Here is a 17,125-nt window from a genome sequence, read left to right as displayed (position 1 = left end):
AATGTAAACATAATAGGGCTGAAGCAGAAAAGATGGCTATCCTTCTCACCAGATGTTCTATGCCGTCGAATCAACAAGACACTGTGGTCTGATGTTGACAAAATCATCAAAGAGAGGAAGGAAAGATGGTATTCAGAGGTTATCCTTGTCTTTACGCCTCCTCCATCCTCCCCATTGGAAATTACCTGACAGCTGTTTTTGCTAACCTGCGCAAGTAGACAAAGCCAGAGCAGAACAGCGCAGATGAAATCAGATCTGGCCTCACCTAACTCGCAGAAAGGCACAAAATATCTATGGGCAAACAGAAAAGGTCAGCTTTCATCCCAGCCCACACAGACAAGCATGAAAATGGTTCTCTAGTCTTAAACACTGATCTCATAAAAAAGATGTATGTGAGTTTCATGGGTGAGATGAACAATTAGGAAGAAACTCAAAACATATAAAGTGCAGAGACATTAATAATAGATAATCTGCACATGGGAGTCATATGATACTACTGTAAGAAAAAGATGACACTGCTTTATGTCTTCAGGCATGAATATCATTTACTGCTGCTGTGCTCTGATATTTTTAATTCTAAGAACTCTTCAGAGGGTGCTCCTGGTCTCTGATCATGTATGAAGTCACTAAATCATGTTACTTGTGAATCTTTCAGCTCAAAGAGTCAACTATCATTTTGCATAAAGCCAAAGTAGATCTTTGCAGACTGTTATAGTCATGACAGAAGCTTAATTAGAAAATTGAATAAGTAATAACAAAAAACACAAAAACTCTATTAAGAATGCCTCAGCTGTTGCTATGTTGCATCAAGTGTGTTTTGGCATAACAATATGATTTTTGTTCCACAGCACTGACAACAAAACCATTATGTATTTGCCATTTTTGTTCCAAATGCCAGCATATTCCCCCAGTCATCTGTTTGTGTTTTGGATTCAGTTCTAAACAGCACTGGGATGAGGGGATTGTCAAATCCATTTGGGAGAGCTGGTGAAGGCCAGAAATTTGGTTTGACTGAACAATCAACCAGTTGCTGGTCCTTATGTCATCGTGATAGAAAATCCTTGCCTCATTTTGATTGTAGGAAGCACAGATGGATGCAGTGGTTTCATGTCACATGTCTACAAGAATGAAGGATATATAACTTGCAGTTGAGGTGAAGAAATATATGCCAACTGAGTTCTCATGCACTTAAGAGGGGGAGATCTACTACACCAGGAGAACAGAGGTGGAATTCCAGGGGGAGATAAAAATACTTCAGGAGCTGCGTAGCTGCAGGTGTTATTACAGCCTCCTCCTGAGGCCCTGCAGTCAGAGTGGGTGAAAGACAGAACCAGGGGGTAAGATCCAGTCACGGGACGTCTCCAAACCTTAGAAAAGTCATGTTTACTTCTGATTCATCATTTAACTTGCAATAAACCAGAACCACTGTGACTTATTACCTGCAAAACAGTCATGGTAGAATTGCCACTGCACATTCACCTAAGAATCTACGTAGTACAGCCATGTGATTACTGGGTGTGCGCAGTAACTTGCATCATGTTTGACGAGCATTCTCAAAGATGTTTTTGTGCAAAGCTCGACCTGAAGAAAAACTTTACACATGCAGTCTCCAGATCCATCATCAGAGAGGTTCAGTACAGTAGGCCGTCTGCTGCTGTGGTTGGCAATCCCCTCACTCCCCTTTTGAGGTTAGTCCTGGACAAGAACCAATAAACACTGAAGAAAGCCATGTTTCAGAGAAGTCTCTGAGTGGTGGCAGGAACAGCCAACTGTTGCTCAGCAAAATAGTACACCCACATCTGCGGAATCCAATAAAATTTACTTAAAACTTGGTTGTGAATTGATGTTGATCATAGTGTGTGAGTGTTTATTAAACACAAACCACAATTATCTACTTGGTTTAAGACTTGAGACATTTTGTTGACAACTTCCAGTTTTTAATGACCGAAAAAAAAGCATAAATATTTTGAAGTAAATCCACCCACGGTCTGGCTAGAAAAGATGTGACCCTAAGCTCCAGCCTAACAAGGGACTTTCCTGTAAGTTGTCTTCTATGTTTGGTGAGGGAAGTCATTTACTTAACCCAATCCAAGGATCAAGGCAAATCTTAACCACCCTCCAAAAAAGTCAGTGAGCTTTACTTTCTTTAACGATACCCTAAAGCAGAGAAATGTGCACATTCCTGAAGCCAATTATTGTGTTTGGCGTGTGAGAGGGGATCAGGTGCCCACTTTGTCTGCATAAAATAACTAAAATAGCTTGGGTCTGATTGGACTTCACCTCTTCCTTTCAGTGTTTTAAACCCTCACATTCAGACTCCCTCTGTCACCCCCCAACAAAGGATCAAGGGGCAAGATGCTTGCAAAGAAGAGGATTATCTTTTAGATCCTGGTTCAAGGAAATCTGGGGAATGCCAATGATGTGAAGGTTGGATTTCTCCAGGTGTAAAGCTCTTTTGTTTTGACCAGTCAGAAAACACCAGCTCTATTAATAGGATTAGCCTGCCTGTATTACTCCACTGACCCTTCCACGGGCTCATGTTTCATTCTGTCTTTCTGATTGCATTCTACCACTTCCACACTCTTGTAAGCCTGAAAATGTGTCTTCTGGATCCCTCCAAATGTGACAGGACAGTAGCACTCATTCTTTTCCTTGTTAATGGGAAGAATTTATGAGAAAAAGAAAACATCGCTCGGCTTAAACTTTAAAGAAGTTTTGACAGCTGTTACTTTAACTGTTAAATTCACAAGAAGTTCGTGAAACTGTTGTAATGTCTCCAACTTTCAAAAGAAGTATGGAAATGCAAGCCAGCCAAACACTAAGTCGGGCTCAGAGCAGACTTTGGATAAGCAAACTGAGAGTGCAGGATGAAGATATGCTTATGACTGAGGGCCAGGGGAAAAGCTGCTGGATGGGAGATAAACAGCAGTCCCGTCATTACTTTCATCCAAGGTCAACACAGGGTTCTGCAAAAGCCTCTTGAGATGTCCTTGACTTTTCTTGCATCTTTTAGAATGTTACTGACCTACGTATTGCTCATTTTTGTATTGTGCATGACTAAAGCGAGCTAAAACATATAACAAAACTATAACAGATGTTTTCTATTGAATCCCTTGTGCTTTATTACAATCAGCACCCAAACTGAAGGAGTATGATCATGACTGCCATTTCCGTACTACCTACAGTATCCTGTTTAACTTGCAACAAAAGACTTCCCTATGAATCATGCTTAAGTACTTCAACAGTCCGTATTCATTAAATGACTGTATCAGCTGATTAACCTAGAGTGTGTTAGCTCACCTGGACTGGGAGTCTTCCTGTCTAGACTGTTTCCCTGTAGGTATCATTCACCACTCTATCAGATGGAATCACAGACTGTAATCTGGTACCTAGGTGGTTTCACCTGTCATGAGTCACAGATTAATTAAAAAACCTAATGATCTAGTCTGAAACAAACACAGATAAATGTTCTTCAGGCGTCAGCACCAAGCTGCAATAAATGTTCTCAGGTGTACGACAATTACACTATGCAAGACAGAAAGCATCTTTGTCCCCGTGCTTTCACAGACTTCTACATCTGGATAGTGAGTGTGATAAAAGAGCATTTACGTAAGCCTGACAGCTTTTCCATCTTCTATGATGAAGTTTGGGAAAGGAATTCCCCCAGACAGAACCACGCCTGCTGGATCTTACGCTCTGAGATCCAGATAAAGTCTCTGAGCTAAATTGAACACTTCCTTCACTTTACTTACTCTTCCTCCATAAGACAATCCCAAAAATAAACTGTCTGTATATTTAAAGAAAGAACACTTGAATGCAGCTTTTACCACAATGTAAACACAGGTTAAGAGATAAGAATTAATAAGTTTGTGTCTGCCTATGAAAAAAACACCACAACTGAGCTGACTTCATAAATATAAATTAAGCGATGTACACAAGATACCAAATACTCCAGACATTGTGAAGGACAAGTCAGGACCAATTTAATTGATAAATTGCAGTCTATAAATCTGTAAAAAATGCCTGATAAAATTGCTCACAGCTTGAGTTTATTTACTGAAATAGCAGCTTTACTTGACAGCTTAAAGTTTTACCATTACATATGCCAAAGAAATTAGCACACTATCACAATGAGACAACCAGTCCACCAGTTAAAGTATGGCAATTTGCCTAAACAAGAACTGTAAGTTGTTTCTACTAGCCCTCTAACAGCAACATCTCAATTATTACAACCTTCCTACCAATTTTCTACATTATTTCACTTCAAATAGCAAAGAAAACTCAACATAATGGACCCCAAATGATAAACATTCTTATAGCGGTGTATAGAGGCATCTGAAAACATCTAAAACAACGACTTGCCAATAGTAGATTTTTTGGAGGCTATTGTGGGTGACAGTGACTAAAACTCCCTGGTATATTGCTGAATGACATAAACTGTCTGAACTAATGAGTAATAATCTCTCCATTGGATAGCTAATTGGAACCACAAACTTTTATTGAGCCTGTTCATTGCAGACATTTACCTCACAACCAAAGGGTTTTTATACAAGCCTTTAACAGTCCTGGTGCTGGGCTCTGTAAAAAGCTCCTATTACAATTAGCCAGGAGGAGGACATAAAAGTTTGCAGTTTGCAAAAAATGGTGGGGCAAACGAACAGGAGCCTTTATTAAAACTGACTGAACAATTTGTGATGTAGATTAGCCTAAAACATAAGTGAAGAAGGGCCTAATGTTCAGTCCAAAATCTAAACAAACCAGAATGCATTGCTAACCACCATATGGGAATCTTCAATGTGTATATCTCAATGCATTGCAACACTGCTATGCAACTCAACATGGAGCAAAAGCAGGGTTGGCATTTGCTCATGACCATGGTAATTAACCTAGTCTGCATAAAAGAAGGGGGTGGAGCCTAAATGACATCTCCCAGTGGTTGCCATCATTGGTTTTGAGAGTATAAGTAGAATAGATTGGGTGAGCAAAGGTAATGCTAAACTAAGTGATCTCAACAGTAAACTTCATGAAAATATAGTCAATAAAATCATTTGACGCTCCACAACTGCTGTGGAGATGTCAATCCAGAAAAATTATGAAACACCAAAAGAAAACATGCGCCACCTATTAGGATCATCAGTAGACATGTCCAAATAAGGTGAATCAGATTAGATGATTCCTGGAAACAGATAATTAACTAAATATCTCCAGAGAGGAATTCAACTGAAGTGCATCCCAGTCATCAGTGGTATTACCTGAAACAATACTTCTGCTTTGGCCTCACTTTCAAGATGCATTTCTTGCCCCTTGGTAAATATCTGTTAACAACAGCAAAAGATTTTGATTCATTCTCCAGCATGCTACTACTGTCAATATGCAAACTTCTGCAGTTTGGATACTTTGCTGCATCACTCAGTGTAAAGCTTACCTGAGCTCATTTGGCTCAAACTTGCAGAGAACACATAGTTGTTGAGTCTGACTGAAATCACTTTCCAGCTATATACAATTTAGATGACTTCTCAACATAAGCATAGCAAGAAGGACATAAACTAGAGTACAGACTACCCAGAATAAAATGCAGAGTTATGAAACACCCTTAATTTAAATTACATCAAGATACAACATTTTTTTCTAATATGAAGAGCTATAACTTTCCATAAATGCTTCAGGGTATATATAACCTCAATTATTCAATTTAATAACACTCTACATACAAACAGAGAATTTAAGGTTACATTTGGCTTTGTATCAACCACACAACAACCCGAGGGCCGACATCTGACAACCATAAACAAAGTCTGGGAGTATCTTCCTCTCTACAGTTGACAGACGAATTTCACCTGTCCTCATAATTCAACAACAGGCCTTAATTTTAAGGTGTGCTCACACCTACAAAGACATCTGTTTGCCAGAGGTTTATGCAATAATACAAGAAAGCAGGAGGGTTAACCTGCCCATTCATTGGAAGCAGATGTGAGGGATCCATTTCCTACTATAATAAGTGGTAATTATAGACAAGAGGCCCTGTGTCTCCGTGTGAAAATACACTGAGTGGTGCTGGTTAATCAGTGTTGTGAACCAGTCAGGTATACAAGAGAGGGCAGTGAAACCAGCAGCAGTCTACTCTATGTTACTCATCATCAGTGTGCTAATGGACAAGCCAGCACAAGCCAGTTCATGACCTTTCAAGGAAAAAAAAAAGCAGAAAGAGGATAATTTAAGACTCAGCTTTCACCAGAGTGTTACATCACCCCCAATGACCTTCCTGACAGTTTTTTTTTTTTACAGTAAAGGTCTGCTGTGTCAGACAAAGAGCAAATGCATCAGCATTTATATAAATGTTATCTTAAAATAAAATACACGAGTGTGCCATTTGAATTAATTTACGTGAGCAAATGTTCATTCCAACTTTTCATTTTCAGGGTTTGAAAGAAGCCAGGAGGAGTCCCTGCAAACACTTAAAGTGACATGAATAATTGGAAAAGTATGACAGATATTTTATAAAATGTAAATTATTGTTGTAAAACTTTCATATAGTAGGCTATTTATCGACTTCTTTTCATTGTTGAAATGTTTTATGTGCCTTAGAGACACAACAGGTTTCCTATGACTTATCTCCAACAATGCAGTGGAAAAAATCTGTTTCCACTGATCTATGTCAGCACATTTTATACTGTCAGTCAAATTTTAAATGCCAGCATCCATATTTTGCATTGAGCAACAGGATGTAGCTGTGCAGCCCTCTTGCAGCACAGCAGAGAGAAATCAGAAACTACATTTATGCATAATATCAGCAGAATTCTCTTGCAAATAAGTCAGTTCTAATAGGAATCAGTGGAATGTGCCGAAACATTCAGTTCTGGCACAATGCAGTCCATCCAAGTCAAGTAAGTAGTCAAGTAATATGTAACACATTAAAAAGAGTACAGCACCATCTTTAAAATGTATTTAATTTCATGTCAGACTTAGCAGTATATCTAATGTATTCAATCAATTCAGGTTTTGTTTTCTGAAAATCATAAAAATTGCACATATTTCAAACCTTTATTGCTCATATATTCGAAAAAGGAACATGTTTGCACCTTGGGAATGTGTTTTTCAAGTAATATATGGCAATAGTTGTAGTAAAGAAAAAGTATTTTTAAATCACATATCATCTTCAGTTCTTTTAGTCAGATGACAATTGATTAAAATCATAAATTGTCCATAAGAAAAAAAAATATAGGTATATATTTAGTATTTCTGCCATTATGTCCAGTTCTTCATGGTATATATTGGCCATAATATCCAGTCCTACTATGGACGATAAAGTTACACATCTGGGCAACAGCAAACATGTATATTACCCTCCAGAAACATAGCAACCAGATCACAACACTATATTCTGTCTGTCTGTCTGGTTGGCCGTCTCTGAAAAAAAAATGAAAAGGCAAGAATAAACAGGTCAAATGGCTCTGCTCCAGTTGTATTACTGTCCATTTTCCATTTTCTACAAGTGTAAAGCCATGGGGAACAGGGCTCACTTGTGTCTGTGCCAGATAATCAGACTGCGGTCTAGTGTTTCGCCAGATTTGAGGCCCAGTGTGGCCCAATGTCCACCCCTTGTACCCGTGACAGAGTCATAATAGAGCCTCACAGGTAGAGCCTCCTCACCCTGACACAGCTGAAAGAACCTCATCTATGTGCTCACAGTCCACATAAATCACACAGGCCTTCAGTTCCAGGGAAGAACCATTTAATTACCCTTCTTAAAGCAATAATCGGCTAACTTGGCTGGAGGTGCTGCATGCATGAAGATGAACAGAAAAGGCGAGGCCGTCACTGTCTCTGATGATTACGGAGAGAACATTGAGGGCAACGGAGATCTGTAATTTACTTGAGCAAATCCAGTACAAGTACCCCACATGAAGATTTGGTCGAGAATCAAAAAGATTAAAAAGGAAATCTAAAATGAAGGTCTAAAATTAAACTGAATATCACAACAGCTGCTTGATGCTTTAGAAAATATCTGTAACAGCTGCTGATTCTTCAACTTAGAGATGTATGGAGATGTCAGCTCATATAATTTTAATTTAATATGCACCCCAGTATATCATGGGATCATTATACATTACATACAAGGTTTTTCATTCATGTATTTATTTGCATACAGTGAATATGCATGCAACAATTTGGAGATTGCAGATTACAGATGTGTAATAAAGACACTGCTGGTTATAAACAGCTACCTACTGTCTGCGAACTGCCCTTTTCAACTCAGAACACATGCTGACTGGTGTTTCCACAGAAGTTAAATGTCAAGACAGCAAAGTGACACATACATAGTGATGACATTTCATCTATGTTTAGTGAATTTCTACTTAATCTGCACATCTGTTGGTGACTTCCTCTATGCCATCTCCATTCAAACAGTAAACTGTGACTTTCAGTTATACATAAACAGCCCTTTAAGTTCGGATGAGTCGTCATTCCATGGGATCAACAGATGGTTTGGGTGGAGAGAAAATTATACACAGCCACTTTAGTCTAAAACCACAGAAATTCCCCGCGCCTTACCAACTGGATTACAAGGCCAACCTTCAGCTTCAATAGCCCTGCCAGGTACCGGAAAGACATGCATGCTGTCAAGCTTCTGGGCACATGATGGATGTTACGCTTCTTTAGTCAGCATGGTAGTTAAGAAGCCATTCACTGATGTACTTGGCAAAAGCGCTACATAAGCAAAGATAAAATCAGAAATCGTTCACTCAGTTTCTTCCTGACAGTGACCTGGAACGGCTTCAAGAGACGTGTATTTGAGAATCATCACAAGATGCAATGGTGATGATTTCCAGCTGTGTACAAGAAGCTGCGATTTTGATCTGGTGAAACTAAACCACCAGCAGTGTTCAGATTCCACTCTGAGAAAGTGAGTGTGAGTTTCACCTCTACAATGTCTAACAAGCCCACTCATATCATCCGATCTAGTAGTGTTGCACCTCCAATCCTCCACAAGACTACCAAGCATATTTTGGCAGCAAGAGTATCGTGAAGATACTATCCTGGAGAACATGTGCAGTGTAACTTCTGCAAAAGACGTGTGGAGCAGTAGAATAAATTAAAAGGGAGAAGTAGCAAGACACATATTTGGTCTTAAATATAGTTAGTGCAATAAGTTTTCAATTAAAGGTAGGAATAAAATGTACATCTGTCCTGCATTTTCAAGGCTACAACTTCATCCATTATGATCAAAACTCTATGTCAAAGTCTCCATGGCTTACAAGTAAATTTTTTACTTTTCATTGTAATTATAGCATGTGAATTAGTGGGTTCATGTAGGTCTGAATCAAAGATTTTTGCCATGACAACATAGTTTGGCTTGTGGCACGGAACACGCATCTTCAAAAGCAACAAACCTGGATGGAAAGTATTTCTAGCCCAGCTCCGAAACACACTGTGATGGAAAATTCACATATCACATTCTGGCTGAGAGAGAAAAATAAAAACAAGGACTTGTACTTTGGCATAATTAAGTCCAGGGGAATTCATTAATCCTTAGTTCCACTGTGTTGCTTGCCAAGTCATAAAAACCTGTGAAAACTTCTGTTACAGCTTTGCGGCTACACTGTGTGACCATCTGACACACACTGTACAGAAAATCTCACGCCATAAAAAGCAAGACTAGTTCGCTGTGATATGAATGCAAAAAAAAAAAAAACAGAACATTGAAATATAAAAAGGTGTGGGGAGGGTGGTGGTGGTGGTGGAAAAACAATTACACTAAGTTATTTCTTTTAGCAAATATAGAGCAGGACATCTGAACTCCACACAGGAAAGCCTGAATAAACTTTGCTTGAAGGGAAGTGGGGGTCCTCTTGTCCTGTAGATAATTCCAGGTTTCATTTCCCTCACAGGATGGTGACTCAGCAAGGGACAACAGGTTTAGACCATCACAAGCCACTGCACCAAAACAATGGGCTATGGGCAATAACCACAAAACCATTAGCTTTTTCTAAAGATATCTCCTCGTGCAGCAAATCACTTGTCCAAACTACCTTCCTTGTTACAATGGCTTCTCTTTCTGGGGGTCAGAGTTGTTGCAACCTTAACCCGGACTACACACATTCTATGTTTTTGCTACTTGTTCTTACAGTAAAAGCAACTATGAAGAGTGAGCAGACGAAGGACAGGACAAAAGGTGAGAAACAGACGGAGAAAATTCCTTAGAGAACATGAAGGAGTTGTTATGTCTCGTGGGATAGCAGCTGACAATGATAACACAATCCAGACTGTTGCGGCTCTCCTGTCTCCTCCCGAGGGCCTCTGCAGCCTCAGTGAGGGGCACAGTAAAAGCCCCTGAATGCAGCTATTAACTACAACCAATATCGTAATGTAGCCTCGAAGGCAAACAACTATCAGGAACAACATATACTTCAGATCCTCGAAAGATTTTGCATGCATGTAGTAGAAATATTATCTTAAGCAAAAACAAAAAAGTTAGTTGATTGGGAGTTAATTTGCTTTTAGGAGCCATTCCGGGACAAAGGAGTCTACTCAGGTGTTAATGCAATACCTTTCATTTGTAAAATCACTTGATAATTACACTCCAAAGAGACTTCTCGCCTTCAGACTCCTAAATTACACAAAAGTGACTATAAAGGGGAAGTGAATGTTTTCCTCATGTTTACTTTTCAATGAGCCATTACACCCTGAAGCCTGAAAAACTCTACTTGCTGGCCTCCCTCTGAGAACATTAGGGGTTTAACTGAAGCTTACATGAATTTGCTATTTACAATAGTCTTGCAGAGATGGCAGCCTTTCTCTTTTACAGGTATGGACATGTTGTACAGTAAGAGGAGGTGGAGGCAGGGTACTCTTCAGTGCTCAAGGAGAGAGAAATCAGCAACTCTGATAAGACACCAGGGTGGGATTTATTCTTAACACTTCACAGGATCTCAGGGTTAAACCTAGTTTTAAAACACAATGGAGAGAAAAAAAAGGTACTTAAGGAGCATGGAAAAAAAAAAAATCTACTGCGTTCTAAAAACACAAAAAAAGGCAGCAACCCCCATCAGGGTAGCTGTATAAGTTGGGAGGGACCATACAAGACAATGCAGCAGCTCTTTGAATAAAAAGTTGAATGCCCAAGAGACTACACGTCAATGCCACTAGGAAAAACAAAGGCACATTCAACAGGGCACAGACAGCTAGAGCACCTTCAAAAGGAAAAGCAATACAGTTAACTTAGCATTTCAATGAATCTTTAATAAGTGTGGGGCTGCGAAGAAACCTGGTAATGCTATGTGGAAAAGACTGAAGCAGACCGCTAAAGATAGAGCAATCAGTCTATTACAGTCTTTTGTTTTTCTTATCAAGCTAACTGACTCATGTTAGATATGGATCTGAATATTTCCAGTAGAGTAGAGTGACCAGTACTCTCACAGTACTCATCACTCCATCAGAAGTATGAGGGAAGTCAAAAGGACAAGGGAGTTATCTTAGAATTATTATTATTAATAATAATAATCATAATAATAGATTAGATTTTTATAGTGCTTTTCAAGGCACCCAAAGTACTTTACATTAGTGATCCATTATTCATTCCCTCTCACATTCATACTCCGGTGGTGGAAAGCTACATTTTAAATTAAGCATTTGTAAATCTAATAAACTTGTCTGAAAAAAATTACAAACTTTCTAATCTTCTGCTAACTAAGAGCAGTAACACTTGTGCCTTGCAACCGCAGATCATTTCTGACCATTAAACTGTGGTTGTAGTACAGAGCTGTGTATCCTCAAGCCATCCTGTGACCCCCCCATGAACTCTGTCTGGTTTATTACATCTTTGGCTCCAAAACACAAGAAAGAAGAGTCATATCTTCAACCAGAGGGAGCCAAAGTACATTAATTTCACTGTTTGGCTGCTAGTAAAATTATGCTTAACTACTGAATATGAACAATAAGACATTACTTCTACACAGCCTGAGTGTGCTGTGTGAATACTGAGGGAGAAAAATCCTGCCTGCAGACTACACATCTACATTAGAAATTGTCTTGGACACGTGTTTTTAAAGTAGAATAGAAGCCAGGAATAGTAATGAAGAGATCTGATGACGTTTGTCTCATGAAGGTAGATATATTTTCTCCCATGTTAAGATTCTAGGATAGGATAAGTTTTAACCTGCCACATAGCTGCAGAACAATCAATGGCGAGGATGATATAAATTACTCAACAAACGCCATCATTCACTGATGTGTTCTTCAAAGAGGAAAAATAGAAATGTGTAAAGAGGTGAGAATGGAAAAAGTGGGACTCTGGTTACAACAGGCAGTACTTAGAGTATGTGCGCTCATGTCAGCACACGCAGAGCGTTGCTGCTGTACCAGCTGAAGCGCAGCTGTGTTTGGAGTCGACTCTTCTGTCCAACACAGACGCGACGTCACGCAAAAAAACAGGACAATGATACCACAGCCACAGAACACATTGCAGTGCAGGACAACTTCGGCATGCGTGTTTCTTTGTGATGATGTGTTAAGAGTCGTAGTGGATAATGTACATGTTTCAAACAGATGTGGGCAGATGAGGGAAAATTTCTCCTCTAAGAAAATGCCTGAATTAATTACATGAAGTCAAATCTGTCATGGTTTTGGAGAGGTATTCAGGCTTGTGTGAGCACACAGACTGAGGTGGATCCTTACAAGACCATACCAAAGCTTTAGACAGGTTGTGGCTCATCTATAAATCATACTTTACTACTGCTGACCCCTATCCATGCACACCACAAATTTAAATATGGTCATCAGGGTCAGGGTTTCTCCCAGTTTCAACAAGTTAAATACATAACTTTTTCAGACTTTTTTAAGACCCATATGAATACACTTCGTGACCTATTTCATGACCCATCCCACCAGCAACAGACTTTGCATTCACACTCCTGATGTGAATGCAGAACAATACTGGCAGTATCAAACACAATGCCCATTGGATTTATATTTTTTTCTGACTTCCACAGTATAGCAATGTATCATTTTAAAGATAAGTTCCCATGCTTTGAGTTTTCTTGCACAAGAGGTGGTTCAAACCTGGAGTTTTCACTAAAGCCAGTACTTTTTGTCAAACTGTATTTTAGACATGACATTTTAGGGCCAATGATTGAATCCCATCATTTTCGAATTTTCAGCATTATTTAAGGGCCTGTAAAAAAAAATAGACTTGATTATTGTACTATATAGAAATGCCCAACATGTTAAGGCATAATATTTACTATAATTAGGGTTGCACGATTAGCTGAAAAAGTCTGGACAATATTGCGATTTGCAATTATCACGGAAAATGCATGGATTACTGATTGCATTGTAATGTAAATATACTTGAATTAATGCAAAAAAACAACATTATTTATGTCTGTTCAGTGTCACTGAATCCAAAATATCACCATACACACACACAGGATATTTAAAGTGCAGCTCACTGCACTAGACTGACATTGTGATTATAACTCCAATCTCTCTAATTGTAATATTTTCAAGATAAGTATTAATGCTAACCAAAACAAACTGAATGGTTCAATAAAAAACAAATGTTATTAGATCTTAAACCTGTGTCTCCATGGTAAAAAAAAACATGCAAAAAATAGGAAATATACAAATTCCTGTATGTGAAAAGTAGCATGGTATATCTGCAGATATGCAATTTAACAGACTCAGTTTTATTGTCTTTCAATCAATGATACATGATAGAATGAAATGTAGTTACCCAGGTCTTGGTTTGTAGCATAAGAAGACAAGAATAAAATCTAAAATAGAATATAGAAACAGTAAGTAGTTTTTATAATAATGGAATACTTAAGTAAAGTGTGTAGAAGGAGCTAATCTCAGCTGTGAATAAATCACGAAGAACCCCTGCTGAACTGTGAAGCAGATTCAGGTTCAGAGTCCTAACCTCTGTGACCTCTATACCTCCCAAGTCACACCTCACTGCAGAGTCAACAACCACCAGGCTGCTGGCCTGCGCTCCATATGTGCCAATGTGCTTGAGGAGTGCCGAGCCACTTCAGTACACCATTGTCCCATCAGCAAAGATGGCCTCTCTCCTGGGGCTATAATTCAACTATGCAATGTTTACTGAACCCAGTCTTCAAGCAATTATGTGAATGGGTCTGGAGGGGGCAGACCTTCCGTACTGTTCAAACTCTGGAATGGAGTTGGTGTTTGCACTGCTGTACTTTGCAACTCCATAGAATCCCCATCGACTGGGAATTAAACACCAGGTAGCCAGGTCGGTAATGACAAAGTGTCAGACAGAGAGACCAGCCACCTTGCCTAGCCGACACATTACCCAGCGCAGACTAAATAAAGCATCACTTCAAACTGTGGCTGCATGAAAGTTAACATGGAATGAGGAGGCTCAGTTACACACAGCAGAGAAAGAGAACAATTTACACCAATGACACACACTTTGTAGACGATATAGTCATAGGAATCCAGGCCGCCCTTCCCCCAAACCATGGTCCAACCCCCAGTGAAGTCAAGGGACACTTGTGTCAGTCTATACTGGGAGAGATCACTGTGCCAAAATTGTCAGTAGTAGTGCTCATACCCCACAAAACAAAGTGACCTCTTTGTCTTTTTAGATGATTAAACAGTTATAATAGGTTTATACTTTATAATGTGGTCTCTCAGTGGGATAGACAGATTTAGATGTGGCTGTGGGATTACTTTTCTTTTTTAATTAATTTTACACTGCAAAAAATGATTCCTTTGTATACATTTTTCACACTTGTGTTGGTGGTATGCAGCACATTACAGGTGCTCATTTGTGACCAAGAACTCAGTCCCATCGCAAGACTTTATTGACTTTGATTGTTGGAGTTGATGTGCATGACCCTCACATTCCAGCAGGAAGAAATTACAGCCCATAGTAACACCAGAACGTGTGCTTAATTGAATCAAGAGGCAGCCAAGCCAGCGTCCTCCTGCTGGAGTTCAAAGTCATGATGCAAAAAACAGATGCTTGCGGTTCCAGATAATTTAATTATGTTGATATTGTTGTACTCAGGCCTGCTAGTCAATCAAGGCTAGAGTAAGTGTAGAGGCCAGCTCTGATTACCTTCCAGTGTCAGCACACAACAGATGATAATAGGCCTCCAGGGAGTGGAGAGTTTTAGTGGATCAATTATATTGAAAATGCATAAGTTTACTTTAAGATGCAGAAATTGTGCCTCCTGTCTTAACTTTGTGAACCGATGCAAAGTAATAGATCATGTCATCCACGCACCCGGCGCTCAATAGCATGTCACCATGGATGTTAAATATACCCTGAAGTCATAAAAACCTTAACATCAGAGCTTCTGAAACATCTGACATATCACTGCTTATATACTCTGTCTTCAGGCAGGTGAAAGATTTATGTCTGCTGGCCACTGCAACTATCTCTCATCATTCAAAAGGATTTCCTTCAGATCAAATCAACACAGAGGAGTCGCAGATATCTCAAGCATGACAGCTCTGTTTATTGGAGGGCATGAAGGTGAGAGACCAGACGGGTTTTCCAGAGGGTGGCGGAGATGGGGTGGGGGTCTATTCTCAGCAGCAAAGCAATAGTCCTCTTCTATATGATTCATACCACAGATATGGCAGGGTAAAGACAACTGTTTATAGACTGAGGTAATTAAAAACAGGGGAATGAATACCAAATGGTGCACTGGCAGTATGCTTAGTGTACTGTAAGTGGCAGCTTGAATGGATTAAATCAGAGAATGTGAGTAACACAGATTTTTTTTTTTTTTTTTACTTATATAAGTCTGTTGGTCATAAATAAACCTCAGTCTTATACTTAAGGATCCATTGTTATCCAGGTATGATTATGACTAAAGGTGTAATACATGCACACATGGTGTTATAAGCATGGACTGCACCAGGGTTTGCAATGTGTAGCCTAAGTTTGAGAAGGTTTAGGAGTTGGAGACTCTGGGGAGACTATGAATAGCTTGTTTCTATGGACAAATTTAGAGCTGCTTCACTCAACAGGAGGTTCTAGTTTGTCAGATTACTTCTAAAAGCATCTTTACCATCCATGTATGCTGGTATGACTAGAAGATTGGAATCAGTACTACAGCCCACCTGCAGGAGAGCATGCAGCCTTTCTCCAAACCACACTACATACTTAGCAGAAATAGTAACACCAACTCGTGCTTTTTCTTTTTTTGCTTGCAATAAGGAAATAAGGCAGTGGTTTGTAACTTTCATTTGACCTTAAGGATAAGAAATGGCTGCAGAAGTGTGTGTAAAGTCCTAAAATTGAAAAGAAATAGAAAGTTTGGAATAGAAAGCTGACTTACAGTAAGCAGATGGCATGTGAGGATCAAGGAGAGGGTAAGTCCATAGATCGAAGAGGTCGGAGTGCCCATTTTCCACCAACCCAGCACAGGCTGTTAATGCTGGGGAAAATGAAAAACCCGAGGTCCTTCACTCCTCCTGGCCACTGGAGCGGTGTGTAGCCTGCACCTTTTGCACACTTTTCTTCCCTGTGGAGAAACCAGACTGCGCCTCTGCGTCCCACACCCGGTGGGACTTCATCAACAGGTAACAAAAAAAAAAAAAAAAGAAAAGAAAAAAAAAAAAAAAAAAAAAGAAAGAAAAACACAAATCCGATCCTCTTCGACCTCGTTTTGGTTACATACAGTACCGAGTCGCGTGGGCTCCAGAAACTTGCTTCTTCTTCTTCTTCTTCTTTTCCTCCTCCTCTCGCGCACTCCGAAACTTAGACTTGTTGTGTGCTAAATGCAGTCTTGCAAGTCACTGGGAAGTCCTGTGCTGGGATATAGCAGAGCACCGGCTAAAAGGCGGAATGGAATTCAGGGAGTGCTGAAAGAGAAGACAGCTAATCCCAGTGTGGGGAGACGCCACCTAGACCCACGCTAGCTCTATACATGACCGTACAGCCCCCCCCCACCCACTACTACCCACCCCCCACATGCGTCCAGTCCACTGTGGAAGGAAGCTAGTTCTTCTATTTCTTATTATCCAAACAGTTTATCCTACCAAGTCACTTTTTTTGCCCCAATTTACGTCAAATTATGGACAAGAACCTCCAAAAACATTTTCCATGGTAACCATAATTGGAACTCTTCTTCGTGTGTTTTTTTTA

General features: G+C 39.6%; 1 protein-coding gene across 8 annotated transcripts in view; it reads right to left on the bottom strand.

Annotated features, from left to right (window-relative positions):
• Positions 1-16,788, bottom strand: part of hspg2 (heparan sulfate proteoglycan 2) — a 122,342-nt gene extending 105,554 nt beyond the window's left edge. For all 8 annotated transcript variants that reach the window (XM_030139143.1, XM_030139146.1, XM_030139147.1 and 5 more), the window contains exon 1: positions 16,317-16,788. In XM_030139143.1, coding sequence (XP_029995003.1) covers positions 16,317-16,385 — 69 coding nt within the window. In that variant the 5' untranslated portion in view covers positions 16,386-16,788. The remainder of the gene's footprint in view (positions 1-16,316) is intronic.
• Positions 16,789-17,125: the final 337 nt, after the last annotated feature.

The sequence above is a fragment of the Sphaeramia orbicularis genome, chromosome 7 (genome assembly GCF_902148855.1).
Source record: "Sphaeramia orbicularis chromosome 7, fSphaOr1.1, whole genome shotgun sequence".
Classification (NCBI taxonomy): domain Eukaryota; kingdom Metazoa; phylum Chordata; class Actinopteri; order Kurtiformes; family Apogonidae; genus Sphaeramia; species Sphaeramia orbicularis.
The sequence above is the reverse complement of the archived record's forward strand: the minus strand, read 5'-3'. Positions and strand labels throughout refer to the sequence as shown.